Genomic DNA, 24,097 nt, shown 5'->3' with positions numbered 1-24,097 from the left:
ATCGTTCGACCCGTTCAGGAGGCGTTGGGCGACTAACATACGTCCAGAAGAATTATATCTATTATTGTAATAGAATGGAAATTAAATGAAAGGCCAGCGGAACTATACAATTATCATGAGAATTACACTGGTTGTGTTTTAATTTTAGTAACAATTTATGCTCACACAACAAAAGATCTGAGGGAGAAGTGCCGGGAGAACTCCTCAGCCCGGCTTCGGAAAAGCAATATTTTGTAATAGGTGCAAACCTAGCCACTGAGAAGCGTGAAAAAAAAATGTTTAACAAAAAAGTTGTCTTTGTAAAACAACTAAAAAACAAGAAATAAATATTTTCTAAAATTTTTAAGTCGGTGCCAAGTCAAAATGTAGAAAATGACTTGGTACTTTCCTTGCTACTATATAAAAGGGTATCGAATACCAAGTTTATCTATACTTAGAAAGTTTTAAAAAGCCATGTATGAATAGTAAGAAACCAACAATGCCCAGTTTTGCTATAGGTATCCGGCTAAACAGAATCTTAATAATATTAATATTCAGCGAAAAATGCAGTATTTTTTCCCCTATAGCATTTTACTATGAATATAATATATTTTTATTGGGTAGACTTGACAAACGTTTTATACATTCATAAATTAAAAGTACAAATTTTAAATCTTTAGTTTTATAAGCGCCTGCCAATTCTAAAACGCATCATGTAGAAATGAGCTTTCACTATTCACTCTCCGTTGGACGTTCTTAATGTAATTATTAACGTCAATTGGTTGATATGATGATGATGACGATGATGATGAGCAGCTATACAATCTACTAACTAGCTCTTTAAGTCAAGTGATTGATCAATGTATAATGGGAAAATAAAAGAATTTACTTATAAACATTTTATTTTTATTTTCAAACAACATACAAACACTCAGTATATATTGTTATCATAAAAACGTGCTATGCAAAAATCTTCTAACAAGTAGGTACAACGTTTTATATAAAAAAATTGTACGATATTAAAATAAATAGGTAATTATTTACTTAAACCATTTCGGTAAGCTTAGCAACAAATCTTAGCTGAGATTCAAATTACATAAACTTTTAGCATTATCATAAACTTATAATTGGACTAGTGCGAACGACTTGTGTTAATACAAACAAAACCATAACCTTGGCCGATTTCCGAGCGATATTTTGGTTTTATGAATCAGTTAATCATCATACGGCGGCAAACCAAATATTTCGGGACGGAAATCTTCCATAGAGTTGAGAATTAGCGTTGCTTCTGGCGCTAGACTTCGATCGAAGCGGGGATCTGGGACCATCACAACTTGCATACCAGCTGCTACAGCTGCCTTTACCCCGTTTAATGAGTCTTCGAATACTAGACACTGCAAATATTTAAAGCTTTCGTATAGTGATCGCAGAGTAATGCTGTGCAAACTAAGTGAATTGTCATTTCTAAAAATATGCGTCCCAAGAAATATATAGTGAAAAAGACAGCGCTACTAATACCTACCTTAATGGAGCCGTGACAAATCCATGGTTTCTTATACTTCTTCTGAAGTTTAGAATGTACAAAAAGTGAAGAAAAAGTAATGTAAAGTGTAGAATGTAGAAAATTTAAATGTATAAAAAGTGTTTTTTGTAGTCTGTGTTTTAATATATATATAGTATTTAAATACTTTTTCCGAATTTTTTAAATATTAAAATTTATTTAATAACATATGTTTCGCGTTTCGTGTTTGGATAAACACGCTTCCAAGAGTTACAAGTGAACCGATTTTGGATGGAATGATAAACGACTGGTGGTTGTGATAATGGTACACCACGTGTTCTAGGCCAAGAATTTTATAACCTACTGCCGGGACAGTGTTGCAGTGAGTGATTATTTTAAACATCATCACTTTGCAATGGTTATTATTCAAGGCTCTCTGGAAAGTCTATTTGATATTTTAGAAAATACAGTACTCATTTTAGTGAAGCTTCACCAATAGAATCTAGACAGCGAGACGGGTCGGAATTTTGCACAAGCCTAAACCTGCTTTTTAAAAAGGAGGGTACAAAGAAACTTACTTTCTCAGGGGCCGGTTTTCGAGGAAATTTAGTAGCAGCGATCAAAAATATATCAGGAGACGGTTTTCCCCTCTTCACGTTAGCATCGGATCCATACGTCTTAAATGGCAACAAATTGAAGAAATCTTGGTGTCGAGATACCTTCATGTCATAGGTTTCTTTACTACTACTTGTAGCTAGACCCATTGGTATTTTATGTTTAGATAGATGAACAAGTAGCCTTTCAACACCTGAAATAAAGAGAAACTTCCATAAAAACTTAGTCTTGAAACCCAATAAATTATTTTTATAGAATTTAATGTATGAAAAAATATTACATCGATTTCGTCCATAAAAATGCTTGCGTTAATTCATATTACGGAAGTGCTTTAACCGAATAATGTTTGGAAGCAGTATCAGGTTACGAAATCCTTTAACCGGTTAATATTTATTCTTGATTCAATTTACAGAAAAACATAATGAATTATATACTAAAAGTTAAAACCTTCCTCATGAATCACTCTGCCCATGTGTAAAAACCGTATGAAAATCCATTCGGTAGTTTTGCACGCCTCATTTTTTAGTTTTTCGCACCCAGACACACCCGGTAGGGGACTTTGTTTGATAATATGTTAAGATAAGGATATACATAAATACTAATCATATACAGATAAATACCCAGACACTAAAAAACTTTCATGTTCATCACACAAACATTTTTCGGTTGTGGGAATCGAACCCTTGGATTCAGAAAGCAGGGTCACTGACCATTGCGCCAATCGCGACTTCCGGCTTTTTTACAATACAGCGGAAACCATTAGTTTTCCCGAGATAAAAAATATCTTATGACCGTCTCCAGGATGCAAGCAAGATCTCTATAAATGAATAACTTTCGATTTTGCTAAGATCGGTTTTGACTTTGAAGCGTTGCATTGATAATAAAGGCTTTTTTAGAGAATACCATCTACCCAGAATCCGGGTGTTTTTTTCTGGATTAAAAAAGATTGTATATGCTTTATAAATTCATATGTATGAAAAGGAAATGCAAATTTTGAAGAAGATCAGTGATTGAAAAAATAAAAGAAACAGACACACTTTCGCATTTATAAGTAATTTTAGGATGGATATAAAAATAAAACTTACCGGGCATAATTTTGCATTGCGGAAATAAATCAATGAAAATCTTTCTCGTTTCCACAAGAAACTCATCAACGGTAAGCGGCAAATTCAGCTCCTTGATGATGTTGGCAGCAAACTCTCTGCTATGTTGCCCCATTATTTTGCATTTGAGTTCAAATGTAAATAGTTTGCCATATCTGGACGCAATCTCTTCAAAGCCTTTTGTGTACAAGTCTTCAGTATCTGAAAATAAATTTTGTCACAGAAATATCATAATCGACTTCGTGATCCGTCGTCGAAGATGATAACCACTATATCAACGGGACATTTATCAAAAACCTTGTTAATTTTATTTTTTATTCGACTACAATTAACACTTACTCCTCCTGTCCAAGAAAGTGTAGGTGGTAAATGGACAATCTGTTAGGTGTGTGGAAGTTTTTAGTATAACTGCCCATATCCCTAATCGGTTTTATAGTACCGTAACCGTATATCGCTTGGCGCAACGACTTCAATTTATATCGATGGCTTGACGATACGCCTTTGTCGGTAAGATGGAAACTAGCCACGGCCGAAGCCAGACCAGACGACTGAAAATTCAAGAATTATAAATGCCAAATTGCCCTTGCTGGGGTTCGAACTCGGGACCTTTCGAATACTACTTCTCCTACTACTACCTTTCGAGTACTAGATACTTCACGTTTTACGTAGTAATAAAGAATATTTTAAACGTTGTATCGATGTTTACGATACACCAAAGCCGACACCAACGACGCAGCGACGCCGCGGAAGTCGGGACATAAAATTTTATAAAATAGACTTACTCAATAATAATCCATCCATATCAAAAAGTACGTGAGAAACTGGTTTAAACGGCATTTTGTATTGAAAGAAAACTTTACACTTCCAAATTGTACCGCGCTAACAAACGACGTCCTTCTTTATGAGATAAACTTTTAAAGTGCTGCTAAATCATGTAATCATTACAGTAAGGTGGTATTTGCCTTGAATTAACGTAACGTAACAAAGCGTCACCGTTCATCGTGGTTCAATTTGTTATCTTATCTGACTACCATGACTAGACTTAATTCGCAAATAATTATTTCTTTAATAAATATTAAACGCTATGCATACTTACCTATGCAAACAATAATTATTAAAGTTGTTACTTATTGTGAGTATTTTACACAAACATCGCAGCGATGTTTAAAAGCAGAAGAAGAAATTAAGTTATAATATAATAATTGTTATTATTATTACTTAAAAGTAAATAGTAGGCACCATCAATACAAATGATTACTAGCAAGTACCAAGTAATTTTAATTTTTACCATATTATGTTTAAGAAGTTTTATACTTGTGCAAAATTTCGTTTCTGAAACAAAAATTCATTAATATACTCATTGTTATCATAATAAAGACACTAATTATGTTGGTAACGTTAACCTCAATAATCTGAGCCTAACAAAACAGAGTAGTTCTAATAATATTGTGTTACTATAACTTCACAAACAGAGAATTTACCAGTAATTCGACTACACTATGATGTAGTTTAATAAAAAGGTGGAAAAATAACACTGGCAGCACTGATGTTTTCGTTTATTTGAAACGTCATTTGACATTTCACTCAAAAGTGGGAAAAGTTGCTAAAGTACCAAACAAAACATAAAACTTTTCATTTATCTATAAAAAATACTTAATTTGATTGTATGTATAACATAGTTCTATAATTGCGTATTATACATATTAGTGACGTATATTGGTGGCGAAGAGTTTGATAAAAAAGTTGTAGTGCATGAATAAAGCTCAAAGCATAGGTAGGCATCTACCATGGATGGGCCTGGAATGAGCTTGTTTCAAGGTGCTGCAAGCATTCACATAAATAATAGCGCACAAGACAGGCTTGAAGAGCAGGAGGAACTGGAAGATCGAAAGCGTCTCAACGAAGAGGTAAATAATCGAGATATCATAACATAACCTCCTGTTTAAAATTTGTTTACACACACACTTTGTTATCTTTGTTGTTTTTTTTCAGTTGAAACATAATCTAGACAATGCTTTTGACGATTTTCACGACGATGATTCTGTAAATAGTAGTGAAAATTACACTTTGGATGCATCTTGCCCCAATGGAGGTAAGTTTTACGTAGATAAATATTTTAAAATAATAATTTAAGATAGTTCAATTGTTGGTGGTGACAATTGGACCAACCCAACCACTTTGTCCTGAACCCCTGGACTTTTAACATTTTTATATGTTGAATTCTATTGTCACAAAAATTTGCATGAACAGTGTGTGTAATGAAGTTAAGCATTAAGCAAGCTCTAAGCAAAATGTTTACTATACTTTTAAATAAACACAAAGTAAAGTATTCCCCATTTTTATAAAAAAACTCAAAACTTTGAAATAGCTAAGGTTTGTTTGGTTTTCATTGTTATCATTAAACTATGAAACACAATAATATAGTGTTACCTTCACTTTACACTACACATTAAAACACTTGTGTCAAAATATTATTGACAATAATATTGCCTGTGTGCAGAATATATTGAAATATTGAAGTAGAGTTAAAAAAAATTGACTGTGTGTGATAAGCCTATCTGCAACATGAATATGATAAAGTAAAGGCCTTTGTCATATTCGGTTTTGTTGGCCTCCTTTTATTCTTTTGAACTGTAATTATAATTGTAAATTAGTTTCTTTTACTTCCACTTTTAAGAAAACACTTTATTTTTGTTGCAATAAAATAACCAGCCAATAAAAAATTTGGTACACAACAACAACAATTTTGGTATACAGTGTATTCACAGTACTTAATGGTGATGGGGACCAGCTCAGTCAAAACTACAATTTTAATATTAATTCAATTTTTTTGTAATAGTACAACAAATATTAATATTTTATTAAAATACATTTGGTCTGAATGTTTGGATGTCTCTTCTTACTAAAATTTGATTTACTGTTTCAAAAACGATTTAATAGAATAATGATTTTTAAATTTTAAATTTCAGGTCAGCATCCAGTTAGAACTGGATTACCACCTACATATGTAGAATCTTTAAATCATTTAAAAGAAATTCAACATGCTTCTGAACCGTCAAAGCCTTTTTGTGAAATACCTAAGAATCATTCGCAGCATTTGAGGAACATAGAGGATCCAATGAAACTTGCCTACAGTCCATATGGAGCTGGCGATGGTCAAAATCATTATTATAATCAAGAATATAGAGGTATACCAGCAGGTACATGAATTATGTATTTTTAAAATCAACTATCAGTTATTAGTTGTCCTAGTATGCATAACTCTAGCTACGCTTTGCGACTAGGTGGCCTATCCTTAAATTTTTTATAACTTGTACTGGAGATTTTCTTCATTTTATGCTCTATGCACGCCACTGCTAGGTGGCAAGGTGTGTTTTGTCAGTATATATTTATTTCTTTCTTTTTTTAGTTACACAAATTACTTTTCGAGATTTCTATAGATAAGATATTATTTCGAATTGATGAAAATAAAGATTTAGTTTAACATTATTTTTAACTTGTTTTATATTTATAGGACATATCAATGGCATTAACAATTTTGAGGCTCGACAAGACTATATGAATGAGGAAGGGTTTAAAGTTATGTATGAGGTAAGTTATCTTTAGTTTTGTTTATTCATTCATCAATAGTCCAATTATGAAATAAAGGCCTGTATTCCTCTGGACGGGTGGGTTGGTGATTGCAGAAGATAGTACATAAATGTACATGAGTGTACATGAATTTGTAGTTGCACAGAGGACGCCCCTGTTCACTCTTTTTTATATTTTAGTCGCCTAGTAAGAAGGGGGAGGGGTAGTGACAACTGTAATCTAATCTGCCATCATCAGTCAGCAAACAAAAGTTTCCTACCATATGACACCCATAAATGCATATGTAAATAATCTAAATTTTACAGTTGTTTATTGAATTTCTTATTACAGATGCGTTTAAAAGAATGTGAACAATTAGCTGACCAGAGACAAAAACTTGACTTAGAGGTGGACAGTCTTCGAGCACGACTCACAGCTGCCTTGCAAGATAAAGATAAGGCAGAGTTATCTCTGAAGGAAGCTCATTGCTTACTTGGTATTGTTGATGATTAATAATATTTAAATTTATATTAAAAAATTAGAAACATAATTACATTGTAGTAGTTGTTAAGGTTTATGCTAGTAACTTGATCAGTTATGATCTCAGATTGCTACTTACGTTGGGGTGCAAAGAAGTGTAATTTTACTAATTTATTAATAAAAATTACAATATAAAAGTTAACTATGGGGTTTTCTTAGGTCCAAGATGGCCGCCGCTACAAATTGGCGGATTACATATTTTTAATTTCCTCAATATACCGGAGGTAACTGCGATTGACGTTAGTAAATTCAGATCACTGCAAATGGTTTGTGGTGCGAAGCTGACAGGGCGATTTACTAGCCTCAGGCTGTACATCATACCTTGGTTGCATAAAAAACACTAGTTACCATGGTAACTGAATAATATGTTGATAAACAACAAACAAAAACACATAAATGTTTACGAGAGAAAGAGATAAAAAACATTACACATTCTGTTCTGTTTAAATAGGAAACTGCATAATACATATATTATATAATAATAATAATACCTATATTAAATATTAATAATATACAAAAATAATTACACATGCAAGTCACAAACCAGAAAAGAAATTGATAAAGTAAATGGGCATTTCACCCTCAGCCTATTGACTACCCACTACTGGGCACAGGCCTTATCGCAAGAGCGTAGACCCACCACCCTGCTCAAATGCGGGTTGGTGGGGGTGAGGCAAGAATTTTTGTTGTGCATGAGTTGTGGTTTTTTTTGTGCATTGCATTTCTGGCAGTGTTATCTTTTTTATAATATAAGTAAGAAACTTAACAGAGCAATTAATTCCAGCATCAAGCAAGCACAAGTCAATAGAGTTGGAGCAGCAAATGACATCACTCACTGAGAAGCTTGTGGGAAGTGAGCAAGATAAAGAACAACTGAAACTGGAGCTCCGAGCCGCTAACATAGCGGTGCAGGAAGTTCAACAAAGACTTCACACCATGCAGGTTAGCTGCTGAATATTCGACCTCTTTAAAATATAATTCATAACGCATAAAATACATTTTACACACCACTCGCTGCCTTATTACATAGCCTAGTAATTAAAGGTCAAGCACGCCAATACATCCTATAGGCTTAACGGATTATTAATGGTACTGGAGTCCCTAGCGGCTTTTATGATTTGAATATGGAACATTGCGTACGGCGTATACGAATAAAGTCTGCTCATTCTAATATTGCTATCTCGTTCTATCGTTTGACGGCATCCCTGTCACTCACCAGAGCCTGTGAGCACGAACCATAGAGTAAAGATTTCAAAAAAAATCCTTTTAAAACTTGATTTTATTGCCCCGCGAGGTGTGAAAAGTGGAGTATTTAACTCAAGGATAAAGCTGCCTTCGTTTTGGGCGCCCCTAAATCCTTCGTTTACTTATGATTTATCCCGGCGGCTGTAACGTAAGACATTGCTTTACCCCCTCTCTCTCAATTAAGTAATCTACTATTTAAAGAGAAGACATAAATGTTTTAAATTACATTATGTAGTTACTCGCAAACCGGGCAGACAACACCCTAAATCAGAAGTTAACTGACAACAATGTGACAGACAAACGAGGACACCTATTTTATGTATCTTTACATAGTTTAAAACAACGCTCCCGCTGTTTGTATGCTCAGATCTTTTAAACTAAATCACTGATTTTAATGCAGTGTTCAGATATTTTAATAACCTTATTTATCCTTCAATATTATTTCGTAATTCTGGTACACGTTGTATAATATTTGTATAACGACCTCCATACATCTACGGCATTATCTTTGTACGCATGCAAAATTGTACCTTGTATATAGCCGATCTATGGTATTTATATATTTTGAGATTTTGGACCCACGAAAAAAATACCGACAAAGTCGCGGTAAACAGCTATATAAATACCTAAATTATATTTGTGAGCTTTGCACACCACACCTCACAAAAGGCTTTTTAAATATGTTATTTTACCCCTTTAAGACCTTAGTTATAACATAGAAAAAATAATAAAATTTAGATTATTTTCAGGTGGCACATTCTCACGACACTGACGCCCTGTTCAGAGAACAGCAAGATAGGTATCAAACTCTCTGAATAATTATATATGTTCATTGTAATGAAGTTTTCGAAATCTCTGATTACATTATTTGTTTTCAGGCATCGAGAAGAGATGGATAGATTGCAAAACGATTTTATAAAAGCTAAGAGTAGGCTTGATGAAAAGGTATTAAATTTTTGTCTATTTGTACTGTTTAATTAAGTCATTTTAGAGTAGACCGAGATGCATCAGTCATTAGTATGCGAAACTGGCGGACATGGGCACAATATAAAGATAGGTGGAAAAATCGATTGGACTAGGCCGGGGATCGATTGGCCGGCCATCAAAAGGCTGTAGTGCTAATGATGTTTGAGTTATCATTTATTAGACTATTAGAATAGACGGCCGTTTGGCGCAGTGGGCCAAACGGCCGTCGTTTAACCCTGCTTTCTGAATCCTAGGCCGTGGGATCGATTCCCACAACTGGAAAATGTTTAAGTGATGAGCATGATTGTTTTTCAGTGTCTGGGTGTTTATCTGTATATTATAAGTATTTATGTGTATTATATTATTCAACAGCTATCTTGGTACCCATAACACAAGCTACGCTTACTTTGGGGCTAGATGGCGATGTGTGTATTGTCTTAGTATATTATAATGTTGGAGCCAATTTATCGTCATCACAATCGATAGTCGTTCAGAGCTGAATGATATGTATAGGATCCGTTTTGAGGACTTACTCCTTAGACTACAGATCTCCTCATTTCTGACTTGGTCTTGTAGAGATCCTCCAAGAATAGCTTATTTGTATGGCAAAATAGCTCTCTCTGTCAGCGGACCATCGAGATAGCTATGGAACCATACAAAGTGTAAAATACAAAAAATCATACACGCATACTACAGACACTCATATATTATAAATGTATTGTAATATATGAGTGTCTGTTTGATTGTTTGTTACCTTTGTTAGCTCAATCACCACAATCGTGACAAAATTTGCCGCAAATATAACGTGTATCCTAGAGTGACACATAGGTTTGGTACCCACGGAATAAAAATAATAGATAATATTGATGCTAGCTATAAGTATTTTTTATTTTTTTTTGGAAACTTTATGTAATAAAAAAAAAAAAAAAAATTAAAAAAAATGGCGATGAAGTCGAAGCCCTCATTGCAACACTTTGAATACACATACATAACGACTTAACATTTTAAGTAATAGGAAGGAAGTGGTGATAGCGCATTGGGTAGGAGCTCGACTTCAATTTCGGGGGGCCGAGTTCGAATCCCAGCTCGCACCTCTAACTTCTCTAAGTTATGTGCGTTTCAAGTAATAAAAATATCACTTGCTTCAACGGTGAAGAAAAATATCGTGAGGAAACCTGCATACCTGAGAGTTCTATATAATGTTCTCAAAGGTGTGTGGAGCCAACCAATCCGCACTGGGCCGTAGTGGCGTAGTGGCAGTTGCGTGCATAGAGGGGTATGCAGATGATATAAAATGAAGAAAATCTCCATTACAAGTTATAAAAACTTTAGGATAGGCTTTTTATAACACGTACAATGCCTATCGTTATGTTTTTTATAAATAAATAAATATACTACGACAATACGTATACCCAAACAGACGTTACTTTTTTTTTATTTTTTATATTGCATATTAATATTTAATGTAAGTTTTTTTTTATTTAGTTTAGTTTAGTTTTTAATTATTCCATTTATGTTATAGTGTAGTGCGTAGTGATGGGTCATAGATACCAAATAAATAAATCAATAAATAAATACACTCACCGCCATCTAGCCCCAAAGTAAGCGTAGCTTGTGTTATGGGTAATAAGGCGACTGATGAATATTTTTATGAATAATATACATAAATACTTAGAATATACATATAAACACCCAGACACTGACAAACATTCATGCTCATCACACAAACATTTTCCAGTTGTGGGAATCGAACCCACGGCCCTGGGCTCGGAGACCAGGGTTGCTGCAAACTGCGCCAAGTTTGCAGCCACCCTGTTTATAACCCGTACTGGAGATTTTTTTAAATTTTATATCGGTCCGATTACTGTATACCCTCTATGCATGCCACTGCGTGGTAGACTACGGCCTTAACCCATTCTCATTGTAGGAGGAGTCCCGTGCTCTGTATTGGGCCGATAATAAGTTGATGTGATGATGATAATGATGAATATTTTAGGATAATGAGATAAAAATGTTAGAGAAACGATGTACGGAACGCGACAGGGAGAAAGAAGCAATACTAATAGAAAAAGGTGCTACAATAAATCGATTGGCCAGTGAATTAGAAGTCGCACAGAGTAGACTTGTCAACGGTGAGACTGCTCAGCTTAAAGAAAAAGTTCTCCACCTGACCAATGAAAGGAACACCGCAAGGGAACAGGTTAAGGAGCTTGGGGTAAGTTATTTATAACGTTACGTATGTCCTGGAGTTTGCAGTAAGCGACTAATCACGCTAGTTCTATAGGATCGGAGGTATGGGTTTACTATAACTGCCATACCCCTAACAGCACGGCTAGCTTCGGCAGGAGAAAATTATATCTCAAGGGAACGGATGCAAATTTTATTTTCTCCCACAGCTTTATCAACTCTCAGAGCATTGGCGCACAAGTGGAAATAATATCCAAATATTTATTTATTTATTTTATTTATTTACACTCTTTATTTGTACACCACTCAGAAAAACGAGACAAAAAAAAGAACAAACACATGAAGAATGAAGCAGGCTACAAAAGGCGGCCTTATCGCTAAGTAGAGATCTCTGCCAGGCAACCTTAGGATTAGGAAAACTAAAAAAAAACGAATAGGTGGGGTACACTATTTAATACATACATACGAATATCTACATACTAATACATAAACAAATACAACTACACATAAATAAATAATACAAATACAAAAATACTATTGATAAATATAAAAAATAAATATACTAATACATACCATAAATACTTAAATATGAGTTTCAGTAGATAAATAAATAATAATAGTCGTCTTTACTGAGCGAGATAATGAGCCTTAACAGCATTTTTAAATATGCCCACTGACTTCGCCTGTCTTATGTTTAATGGGAGTGCATTCCACAATTCAGTAGCTTTGACAGTGAACGAATGCTTATTAAACTTGCAAATAATACATTTAAACTCGGGGTCAAACTACTTCTTTTCCCTGTTCCCGTGCTTTAGCAGATAGACACGTTAATTATATTCCTTTTAAGGGGATATAATTTTTATTTCCTGCCCTAGCCCTGCTGGTAGGCCCATTAACATCTTAGACTGCATCATCATTCACCAGCAGGTAAAATGCAGCCAGGTGTTAGCTTTTAAATAAAAAAAATGTTTTGGTTAACACAACCGACTCGAGATACTTCCGTACCGGGTCCCGCAGGTTGATTACGTATTTGCGACAGGTTTGCGACAGGCGAAAATGTTGCAATCACTGCTGTCAAACGTCACTTTTCCATACAATAAATAAAGTGATGTTTGACAGCAGTGATTGCAAGATTTACGCTTGTCGCAAACCTGTCGCGAGATACGTAATCACCCTGCGGGGCTACCTAGTACTCAAATCGGAATTATTCGAAATGAATTCTATAGAAAAACTGGGTAGTTTTTGTAACATGTATCACAGACAGATCACCTGAGGATGCTCCGGTTTCGGTGCGAAACGTGCGTATAGGGTACATTTCCGAAGATCTGTTAGGCGTGGAGTATTAGTAATTATAAATTACACGATACAGACTCTCCTGCTTTTCGCGGAGTATAGCAAACGCAACCAAATTCCCGGACAGCTATCGTTACTAATATTTATAAATGCTAAAGTGTGATTGTTTGTCAGATTGGCATAGAGTTAATTGAAAGGACGGGGAGGATAGGCTACTTTTATCCCAGGGAAACAATCGGTTCCCACGGGATTTGTAATAAAACCGTAATAAACGCCAACGAAGAAGGCGGACAACAGCATGACTTATTTTAGTATGAGTGAGTAGAGTGCGAGCTCTTCTCAGTGGGATCTCTTCCTTCCGAACCGGTGGTAGAGTCACTACAAACAGACTGACTTGACGTTTTGTCTTGACGTGACGACAAAAGTGCTTATAAACTAGGCCTTGAAATAAATTAATTTTAAATTTTATAATTTTTGTTTTAGTCAAAATTACAAGTAACGGCGCAAGAATTGGTTATGTGCCGTAACAAAATGGCTGCCACTCAGAGAGAGTATGAAAACTGGAGGACTACACTCAATCAGATATTGATGGAGGCACTTCCTGATAATTGCTATAGTCTTGGTAATTTCCTACGAAAAATAATATTAAATAATTATTTATTAATCGTCTTAACGTAACGGCCGATTGGCGCAGTGGGCAGCGACCTTGCTTTCTGAGTCCAAAGCTGAGGGTTCGATTACCACAATTGGAAAATGTTTATGTGATAAACATAGACTTTATACAGTAAAATTTATCTGTATATTTATTAATCATAAAAACATTCAGTCATCTTAGTAACCATAACAAAAGCTACGCTTATTTTAGGGCTACATGGCGTTGTATGTATTGTCGTAGTATATTTATTTGTATTTATAACTGGCTTTCTGAGTCCAAGGCTGTGGTTTCCATTCCCACAACTGGAAAATGTTAGTGTGATGAACATTAATCTTATTCAGTATTTATCTGTGTATTATTTTATTCATAAAAACATTCAGGCATCTTAGTACCCATAACACAAGCTACGCTTACTTTGGGGCTACATTTTTGTTGTTTGTATTGTCGTAGTATATTTATTACTGGCTATGCCCTGCGGTTTCACCCGCTTAAACAACGGGACGCAGCGTATAGCTTCATAGTCTGCAACGTATCAGCTACGTAAAGTTTTTAGCATCGTACTGGCAGTTTCAAATAAACAAACATACTATTTAGCTCTATGATATTAAGTGCAGATAGGAAAGATATACAGGTATGTATATAATATATACATACTATTTTTCAGATCTAAAAACAGGCAACACATACAATGTCATATAAGATGAACAAACAATTGTGTGTGTATTGTAAAAAAAAAACTATATTTTCCAATTGTTTAAACCTTCCTTGGACTTCCACGAATATTTTAATACCTAAATAAGCCAAATTGGTTCAGCCGTTCTCGAGTTTCAGTGCGAGTAACGAACAGCATTTTTTTTAATATATATATTTATATTTATTATTATAAATAAGGGATAAACATAAAACATTTGGAGCAGTATATAAATAAAAATAACTAAAGGCCAAATTTAATGTCATATGGGAACTATTTTGTGTTTCTTACACATAATCGTTTTTCAAAATAATAATTGTGAATAAATTCTGAAATGAAGATAATCGGAAGGGCAAAAATTAAAAATCACATACAAACAAAGTATACTTACAAGTACTGTGCACTAGAGCGTAAAACTCAGTTTTAGTCCGCTTACAACAAAAAGGTAATTTCGATAAAAATATGCATATTTTTTTTCATAGGTGATCCTCCATCTCCTGGGAAGTTAGCAACATTAAAAGAAGTATTAAGTCGTCATAAACAACAGATACAAAAATTGTCTAGCATGCAAGATGAAATAGCAAAACGGTATGAAATTTTTTAACACATCCGTAGTTTCAATTCTCTCTTCATCTCTTCTCTTCTCTCACTACTTTAATTCTCTTATCCCACTAATGTTGGGTCGCCTTAACATCGTCATCATTATATCAACTTATTACCGGCCCAATTAAGCACGGGGTCTCTTCCAACAACAAGAAGGGTTTAGGCCTCCGGATGCCTTTTGAAAACATTAAGGCGAACTTTCAGGGATGAAGATTTCCTTACAACGAATTCTTTTACCGTTAAAGCAAGTAATATTTTATTCTTAAATCATACATACAGTCACAATCAGTTCGAAAACGGACCCCAAGAATCAAGATATATTGAAAAGTATAAGGTTTCAATCAGTTTAATTATTGAACTACATTATTTAATGAAAATAATGATTGTTAATATTCATTCTTTAGCCATTTACAAAAGCTCAAATCTATTTACAAAATCATAAAATTTTGATTCCACAAAATAGTGAAAAACGACTAGAACTTCATAGAAAGCAAGAGTCCGAACTAAGAACGAAGTTGGAAGAACAAAAAGGTATAGAGATGCAACTCAACTCACGCTTGGCAGTTCTACAAAACAAAGTAGAATTGCTCGGAACAAACACTGATAGCGACTTAGTAGAGAGCTATAAGGCGCAAAACGAACAGTTGAGAAAGGATGGTGAGGATCTAAGAGCTGAAATAAAAAATGTGAGTTAAAATATCCTAATACAAATAATAATAATAAAGATGATAACACACCAAAACTAAACATAAAACAAAATTAACTTAATTATCTTATTATATTACAAATCTTTTTATAAAATACATATAACATGAATGTTTGGATTAATTCTTTTAAATAGCTTATTCTTCGAATTATTATAAATCTCTATTGCTTGCTAATAAAAAAATAGCATGGTGCCTGAATATACTCGTGTTCTTAACATTATTCCTACTTAACATTTCCGCAGTAATAACATATTGAACTTAGCTTTTTTATTTATTTTTGATTACTTCTACACTTTTGTTTAAATCAGAACTAAATTTTAAACGTGCTGATAATACACCAATTACAAGGAAAAATTGTCTCTTAGTACTTACTTCCTTCTTCTTTACACAGACTTTTAAATATTAAGAAATATTTCGGTATTCGGCCAAGATACCTTATAAATGCTGTAATAGAGCATTATATTATATAAGTTATAGTCAATTTGCTATCAACTTGTTTAAAAATCATGCTACATTAATTCGAAATGTTGATAGTTGATTGATAAGAAATTTGTCAAATTTACTCCTTAGGTTATTTAACGAGTGCAACATCCGCCCTTAATCTATTGAAGCTTTTATTTATATTATACAGCTAGAATTAAAATACACCGAGCTCGAAATGGAATACGACAAACTAAAGACGGAAAAAGGTAGTCGTGCATCGTTAGTCCAAGAAGCGAACGCTGATCTCCTAAGGGAATTGGAAACCTACAATGGACGGCTAAAAATCACTTTGAAGGAAAACGGCGAGTTGAAAACATTGTATTTACAGGTTAGATAATATTTTTGATGTGAATTGTCATCTATAGGCTGAGGGTAAACCTGATTTTTGGCGTGGCGACAAATGCCGTGGCGATGCATCGCCACGCTTTATGATTGAATTTTTGTATTTCGTATGTAACAATAAAAATGAATATTAATTTTGTAACAAAACAGACATTATTAACCGACTTAAAAAAAGGAGTGGTTATCCATTTCGTTGATTTTTTTTTAATTTGTGGAACAAAATTGTAATGCTTTATCTTTTCATAATGCAATATCTGCAATAACTTACAGAAAACAATTTCGATGTTTCATATCTGCCAGGCGTCCCGTGACGGCTCACACGTTTTTATTTTTGATCTTATCCACTCGAAAATGCTTAGTTTGTTCAAAAGTTATTTTATCCAAAAATCCAGAAATTTTAACCATATTCACAACGCACAATTGCTAAGACAATTGCTTGTTCATTTTCGTTGTGATTATCTCCTCAAAGTGCTCCGGTGTACCCGCAGTTAATAATATAAGTAAATATGTTGTATGTAACAGACTAAAAAATCTAAGTTACACCATACGTATTTGTCGCGGCATATAGCAAATTAAGTTGAATGTACATTGTATGAAGTTGGTGGATTTCCGCAAAATAACCCGTTGCTCAAATCCACAATGTCCTTATTCCAATTTTATTATTTGTATTGATGAAGAGCACGATTTCAAAGGTATGTAGCGCACGTGATGCAGTTTCAAGGGAACTAAAGGACGTACAAATAAAAAGTCAAAGAGAAATTGAACAGTACAAGTCTCAGGAGAGAGATTACGTGGAGCGAATAGAGAAAGAGAAGAGGCTGGTAGAAAAGTTGACAACAGAATTGACAAACGTAAGAGATGAATTGGAAAGAGCTAATAGGAGAATATCGGAGCTACAAAAAGAGTTTACAGACAAACAGAAGGAGTTTACTGATAAGCTCAACAAGTTCCTCGAAGGTATGATTATATAAATAAGTTACTAATAATTCAATCATCATCATATAAAGCATAATGGATAACTCTCCATACAGGTCCTCACGATGTTTCCATTTAATCTTTTCTAACGAGACTTTAACACGAAACTAACTTGTTGCAGACGAGAAAACTGCAATGCGTAAAGAAAAGGAAGCGTGTGCGCAATGTGAAAAACAGATGAAACACATCAGGACCATGGAAGATCAACTGAGCAAGTACAATGTGAAATTGGGTAAGATTGACTTACTAATAATAATTACAATCTAAAAAAAATATTTGTTTAGTTGAAGAAGTTAGTTAGAATTCCGTTTGGTTTTTCTTGCTTTTTCTAAGGTTGACTGGAAGAGATCGCTACTAAGCGATAAGGCCGCCCTTTGGATCATACTTTTTAAGTTTCCTCTTTTTCTGTCCATGTAATTTTTTTTTGTGGTATATCAATTACACAAATAAACTAGCAGACCCCAGCGCTATTTGCCGGGCTTACTTGTGAATCTTAACTATCCAAGGTGCCACCCAAACGCAAACCAAAAAAATCATTTAAATCGGTCCAGCCACAATAAATATATATATATAAAGATGAATACTTTGCTGATAGTTCAGGCCTTATATAAAATTCAATATCTCTAGGGCATCGGACATAAAATTAAACTATATTTAATAAAATCTACATTGTTATATAATTAAATTGACTTAATCTGAATATGATTTTAATTTATTAATGTTACAATTTACATGCCTTTGTGTGGGCTAAAACATTGTTCTGTCATCAGCTTTTTGAAACATTACAATACAACATAACATATTTTGCCTATAATTATTATGCTTATGAATTTCCACTTATGCGCCAGTGCTCTGAGAGTTGAAAAAGCTGTGAGAGAAGATAATTTTTTATCCTTTCCCCGGGGATATAATTGTCTCCTGCCCATGCTAGCCGTGCAGAAACACCTCAATAACTATTCCTTTCATTGCGATTGCATACAAAGAAAAGCGCGTGGTTTGATGAGACATTTTACTTACACCTTGGAGTCGCTAGAGAACCGAAGAAGAATGGCAGTTACATTAAACCCGCCCTAATCGGTTTCAACGTGGTATCGCGCGGCACGTCTATGTCAGGAGGGTGATAACAAGTAACGACCGAAGCCTTCCACCAGCCAAAATACCACATGCCATAGAAACCGTGCCCACCATCTAGATGCCTGGTACCATCGGGCACCATCGGGATCACCCGATATACCAGACAATTTCTGCAGCGTTTGTAAATTTCGGAACTACCTACGGTATTTCCGCAATACTATGATTTTAGTTTGTCCAAGTTGCAGATAAACAAATTCCTTCAAACCGCCAACACAGCTGTGTCTTGCTGATTCTTCAGATGTTATATCAGGGCATGCCGTGAGACCATGTGTCCATTGACCTAAGAAGTAGGTGTAAAGCCTCATAAACATATTTTATGCATTTTCTCCAGCTTCCCAAGAAAGTAACGAAACGCTGATGAAAGAGTTGAAAGGAAAAGCAGAGTTCTTTCAAAAGTACATAATGGAACGTTACAAGAAACTGACGGATCTTCGCTCCGTCGGTACTAATACTGAAGAAACGTCAGCGCAGAACGTACCTATTGTCGATCCAGCACCTGACTGCGAAGATCCTCTCGCTGCTAAGGTAGAAAAAAAACTGACGATGATTTTTAGCGCTAGAATTTTGTTTTCGACGTGAACTGATTGGCTCGCGAGTTTTGTCTGCTTTCTGAAATTAAAATTTAAAAAAAATGGTCTTAAAAAAAGTGAAGGTTCGCTAGAAAACAACTATAACCATTTTTCGTTGATTTCTATCCAGGTTCATCTAATGATGTACCGCACCGCAAGAAGTGTGTTATTAGTAACAAATCGTAACATCTTAAACGGATGGACAAATTAAAATTCGGCTTATTGTATACTTGCCGGACAGTAAGCAGGTTCTTAAATAAAATTATTTTTAAAAAACTTTTTGGACACCAGTAGCCTTATATTCCAGAAACCATTGGTTGCTTGAGAAAACAATATCTATAAGAATATGCCGAAAATTTGCTTTACTAGGCCACAAGAAACTGTTTTCAATATTCATCAGAGGCACAGGCCTCCTCTGCATTAAAAAAACAAGAAATTAAAAAAAAAAAAAACTACTATATTAATGAAATCAGGTTTTATTTATTTTTATATATCTATTTAGAGGGAAATTCAATTACCAACATGTTATTTATAGTGGGTGTATATGTTCTAATGAGTTAATTTCTTTGTTTTAGACTGCGTTAATGATGAAGGAAAAGGCGATACGGGACCAAATAGCGGAAAAGTTCACCTTAGAAATCAAAACGATAGAAATGAACTGCGCAAGGCGTTTAAAAGAAATGGAAACCGAACAACTAGCAACTGTGACTAAACTAAAAGACTTACTAGAACGAAAGGCGAAGGAAATTGACACATTAAAAGAATTCATATTATCTGAGAGATCGAAGGTTACGCAAATATTAGAGTCTAAAGAAAATGAGATATCGGTGCTTATAAAAGAGCATAATGAATTGCAAAAGGAATGCCAAAGAGCAAAGGACGAAATCGTTGAATGGAGGCATAAAGCTGAAAAGTTTAAGGTAAAAAGAAGTAGTCTATTTTCTTTATGATAATAAAATTGATAATTCGTGGGTTTTTCTCGTTAAAAAGCGTATGTATAAATTATAATAATATCGAACAAAAGGATAAGCCATGCTTATAAAATATTGTTCTCACTTCATTAATTATTTGTGCTTATTCTGTTGGCACCAAATTTTAAAGTCAAAGTCAAATATTAATTTATTAAAATAGGCACATAGACGTTGATTAAATACAAAATGTGTACATAGTAGTGAATAATGATGACGATGACTACATTCGTATTCGTGGCAAACATAGCCTATTTCGTTTAGTTTAGAGAATCGTATACAATAGATTGCCTAGTGTGAGGTTTTCTATATTGGAATTGTAAAAGCGCCATCTGGAGACAACACTGTTTCCCAATATTATAAATATATGGTGCTGTTACACAAATCGTAGGTAACTTTTTCACGCGATCGAATCAAATAGGCACTCTGAACTGGCACCTTTGTATCTTGTCATTTTTTATGTGTATTCAAGGAACGGCTATCCCGGCTGGGTTCCTTAGAAGATATATTGAAGAAGGAGAAAGAAGATTGGAAACAGAAGACAAGCTCCAGTGCGAAAGAGTGCCACTCGTTGAGGACTAAAATATTGGACCTGCAATCGGCTCTGGTGCAAATAGAACAGAAATACGCAACGTTGCAGCACGACCACCAAACAATGCAGGAGAAATATAAGAACGCTAAGAGAACTGTTTTGACTTATAAGGTGAGAATTTTCATTATGATTCACATCACATTTTTTTTTGATCATTTTTTTACGTCTCACTGCTACTTGTTACTACTCTGTAATGAAACTTCGGCAACAGTGACTGAACCACGTCTCAACATGTGGTCACTGATCCGACTTCGCGGCCTTGTCCAATCACATGTATTTGGTTTCACAGTGTAATGTTACTTTACAGATATAACATTTTTTTTTTATTTTATTGAAAAGTTGTGAGTTTAATGCTAGGAACTACAAGGCCGAGAGAACTTGGAGAAATTATCAATTTATAAATGTAAAATGCATATAAAAAATTTCGGAACCGACAGGATTTGAACCTGCGACTCTCTAGCAATCGCGGCCTGAGCGCTTTTTCCAATTAAGCTACGGCTCTTCTACCATCGATGCCGAAATTGGTATATGCCTTTTACATTAGTCTTATAGCGACTGTAGCGTCATCTAGTAGGAAACGTTGCAGTTTCGATCTACGTTTTCAAAGGTCCATATTACAATGAGACACGTTTGAAACAAGAGATGGCACATTGCTTTTTTTATATTAGTGTTTTTACCTACACTTGGAGGAATTATAATATTAATTATAAATTTAAAATGCATATAAAATATTTTAGCTATATTTTTTATTTTATCCTGTATATTTAGTTTTAGTAGTAGTAGAGCTTTTTGTATCAGAGCTCGTCGGAAGATTTACTACTACTAGCCATGCTTATTTCTCCCGCTATGCAACATAGCTCTGCCCGGTCTGAAGGTTGTGGTTACCGTTAAAACTACAGGCATCTGTGGTTTATAAAGATAAGGCGATACTTTGTTGGACGTTTTCCTTGCATGCCTTGCGATATGTTGCTCAATTGATAAGCCAAAATCAAAGTCAAATAATTCTTTATTCAAATAGGGGCATGTATGGTACTTTTGATGCATACATTACATGTGAAATATAACATAGAAGTGAGTTGATAGTTTAACGCATACCATAATGGGTCGTCTGCTTAGTGGGTCAGTTATTACTATAAAAAAGCTTCTTCCTAAACGATGCTCTTGGCAAAGTAAGTTGCGGTTATTCTTATTTATGACCACTTTCCTCGGAGGGAATGGGCAGTTCTACCTTTGTCTTGCATCATACATAGAAGTCATTTAAAACTTTGAGATAGTGTATTTATTATTTAAGAATTATTTTGTGTGTGTATTTAATTTGATTTGGTAGCTTGCCTGGTAAAGATCGCTTTTAAGCGATAAGGCTGCCTATTGTGTATTCTTCTTCATTTCAATTGTGTATATTTCTTTAATGCTTTGTATTTGGTTTTCAATAAAGTGTATTTGATTGGTTGTTTGATAGACTCTCTTACCCTGATTTTAGAGATATGTGTGGTTATGCCGCCATTGGTCCGTCGCCTGAGCCAAGGCCTATTGGTTATCCAGTATGAAACCTCTGAAATAAAACAATTTTTGCAGGACTATATGGCGAAAAAAGACAACCACATAAACAATGAAATGAACAGGATACAAGATGAATACAGGAAAATATTTGTAAAACTGCAGAACCAATTAAACTATTACGTGAACTGTAGGGTCCAGGAAGAAAGGAAACATAAGGAAAAGCGGACACCGTCGCAGTCTCAGCAATACACGCAGGTTGATGTGAGTACACTATTGTAAACTAGGACATCTAATTTACAGTTTAGGACATTTAATTTTTTTTTTTTTTAAATGGCACTTTTTTAATAATGTGCTATGTCAAATCTGTATTATCGTTTATCCATTTGAATTTGGAATCGACCTCAAAATGTCACTGCCAAGGGAATTCCCGACGCGAGAGAAAATTAAATATCTCCCTCCATTGGTTTCATTTTGTGAGTTTTTAAATGTGATGGATGTCAAGCTGTTTTAATTCGACTGTGTCAACAATCCAGATGGTTATTGTATAAAGAGATGCCAAAATTGAGACAAAATGTCAACAACGTTAACGTAATCAGGATAGTCAGGTTTCCGGTCTAAAAATAATAACTTTATTTCACAGAACATTGATTATCGTTGTTTTTCGTTTTTTTTTTTTGCCAATAAAAATTTTACTCAATTATCTTCTCTTCTAGTACACAGAAAGAATAAACGAACTGACGGAAGATTTCGCGAGACTTGCCCAAGCTAACTTTAAGGACAGCCCGGACAGTGTTCACTGACAAAAAAGGTACAACAAACAGTGGATTGTTAATAGGTCAAAAGCTATTATGCTTGTCTTCACTTCATGCCTGACCAAGACAAGGCTCAAAAACAATAATTTTTTATTTCAACCAATGAGGATCAAGCAATTTTTATGGCATCCAATGAGCAGTCAAATACATCACATTAAATATGTCACATTACCATTTTGTTAAAGGTAGATTTTTCAGTCGATGACATTGTATTCTAATATATTATTGTACAGGAAATCTGTTAAGTGGAGTTTCATTATTGGCATGGCACATGGCTTTCCTACAGTCCGGCATTTTTAATTTTCAATAAAATAGCTGCTACGCATAAAATTTGTATAAAAAGCTGTGCATCAATACAAACTAATTTCACTACGTGATTATTCTCTTGTTATCTATTTCCAGCTTCATTCTTTTCAGATTCATACTCGTTTAACACATGGCTGCTGAATAAAAATAAATTATTGCTGGCAAGTAGGTAAAGCAAAATATTCAAGTTCTCTTTATTTTGTAAATTTTACGCAAATTTATGTTTTTAATATGTCAAAAGAGATGTCCTATGTGAAATTTATGTTTTTTTTATTATTATTATTATTTAACACTTTATTTGTACACCACAATTATGTTAGGAAAATAAAAAAACAATATTATTCGCGTAGACGCTTAAAGTAATTTCACGGTATATCAACACAGGCTGCTCTGACTTTATTTTTGTCTTCAATTTATTGACACCATTTTAGCGTTGTTATACGAGTGTCCTAGGAAGTAAATTAGAATAACTAAAAACACCATAATTTTAGTTCCAAAGACATTGTCACATTTAGAGATTTATGTGAGGAAAACTCCTAAAATTGTATAGGGATAGAGAGTTCAATATGTTTTTTGTCTGATTGTAAGTGGAACACAATCGCCTATAAATAAAACAACACTTTGCAAGGCATGCAAGGAGCACTTTCTGCGAAATTCCGCCATGTGTATATCAGTATTACTGCTTCGCGGCAGAAGCATGGCGATTGGCGGTAGAACTTACCCAGACGAGATTTTTCACAAAAACTTCTACCACTACTTAT

At 34.3% G+C, this 24,097-nt stretch overlaps 2 protein-coding genes across 4 annotated transcripts; one reads left to right on the top strand and one right to left on the bottom strand.

The window, feature by feature from the left end:
- Positions 1 to 942: 942 nt before the first annotated feature.
- Positions 943 to 4,155, bottom strand: LOC120633703 (pseudouridine-5'-phosphatase-like). The gene is made up of 4 exons (XM_039904020.1): positions 3,981 to 4,155; positions 3,181 to 3,399; positions 2,059 to 2,288; positions 943 to 1,373 (listed from the first exon to the last, which is right to left on the bottom strand). The coding sequence occupies exons 1-4, from the start codon at positions 4,033 to 4,035 to the stop codon at positions 1,194 to 1,196; spliced, it is 684 nt and encodes a 227-aa protein (XP_039759954.1). The 5' UTR covers positions 4,036 to 4,155; the 3' UTR covers positions 943 to 1,193.
- A 644-nt stretch (positions 4,156 to 4,799) lies between these two features.
- LOC120633768 (intracellular protein transport protein USO1-like) lies at positions 4,800 to 23,871 on the top strand. 3 transcript variants are annotated; one of them, XM_039904107.1, is made up of 21 exons: positions 4,800 to 5,105; positions 5,191 to 5,290; positions 6,168 to 6,398; positions 6,713 to 6,789; positions 7,120 to 7,264; positions 8,093 to 8,250; positions 9,303 to 9,352; positions 9,432 to 9,498; positions 11,516 to 11,734; positions 13,483 to 13,621; positions 14,828 to 14,933; positions 15,412 to 15,634; positions 16,287 to 16,466; positions 17,173 to 17,437; positions 17,577 to 17,687; positions 18,921 to 19,114; positions 19,734 to 20,078; positions 20,599 to 20,829; positions 22,294 to 22,479; positions 22,932 to 23,026; positions 23,448 to 23,871. In XM_039904107.1, the coding sequence occupies exons 1-20, from the start codon at positions 4,986 to 4,988 to the stop codon at positions 23,016 to 23,018; spliced, it is 3,234 nt and encodes a 1,077-aa protein (XP_039760041.1). In that variant the 5' UTR covers positions 4,800 to 4,985; the 3' UTR covers positions 23,019 to 23,026; positions 23,448 to 23,871. The 3 variants fall into 3 exon arrangements, with proteins under 3 accessions (XP_039760041.1, XP_039760042.1, XP_039760040.1); XM_039904108.1 differs by having other exon boundaries at positions 6,168 to 6,386; positions 22,932 to 23,871; XM_039904106.1 differs by having other exon boundaries at positions 22,932 to 23,871.
- The last annotated feature ends 226 nt before the right edge of the window (positions 23,872 to 24,097 follow it).

Source organism: Pararge aegeria, chromosome 22 (genome assembly GCF_905163445.1).
Source record: "Pararge aegeria chromosome 22, ilParAegt1.1, whole genome shotgun sequence".
NCBI lineage: Eukaryota > Metazoa > Arthropoda > Insecta > Lepidoptera > Nymphalidae > Pararge > Pararge aegeria.
The sequence above is the reverse complement of the archived record's forward strand: the minus strand, read 5'-3'. Positions and strand labels throughout refer to the sequence as shown.

Bases quoted from the DNA above. Each gene is read 5' to 3' on its own strand.
- LOC120633703 (XM_039904020.1), bottom strand. From the start codon at position 4,035: ATGCCGTTTAAACCAGTTTCTCACGTACTTTTTGATATGGATGGATTA. The intron at 2,289-3,180 runs GTAAGTTTTATT...TCTTTATTTCAG, and splicing joins GCAATGCAAAATTATGCCCG to GTGTTGAAAGGCTACTTGTT. The intron at 1,374-2,058 runs GTAAGTTTCTTT...AAATATTTGCAG, and splicing joins GAAAACCGGCCCCTGAGAAA to TGTCTAGTATTCGAAGACTC.
- LOC120633768 (XM_039904107.1), top strand. From the start codon at position 4,986: ATGGATGGGCCTGGAATGAGCTTGTTTCAAGGTGCTGCAAGCATTCAC. The intron at 9,499-11,515 runs GTATTAAATTTT...TGAATATTTTAG, and splicing joins AGAGTAGGCTTGATGAAAAG to GATAATGAGATAAAAATGTT. The intron at 15,635-16,286 runs GTGAGTTAAAAT...TATATTATACAG, and splicing joins TAAGAGCTGAAATAAAAAAT to CTAGAATTAAAATACACCGA.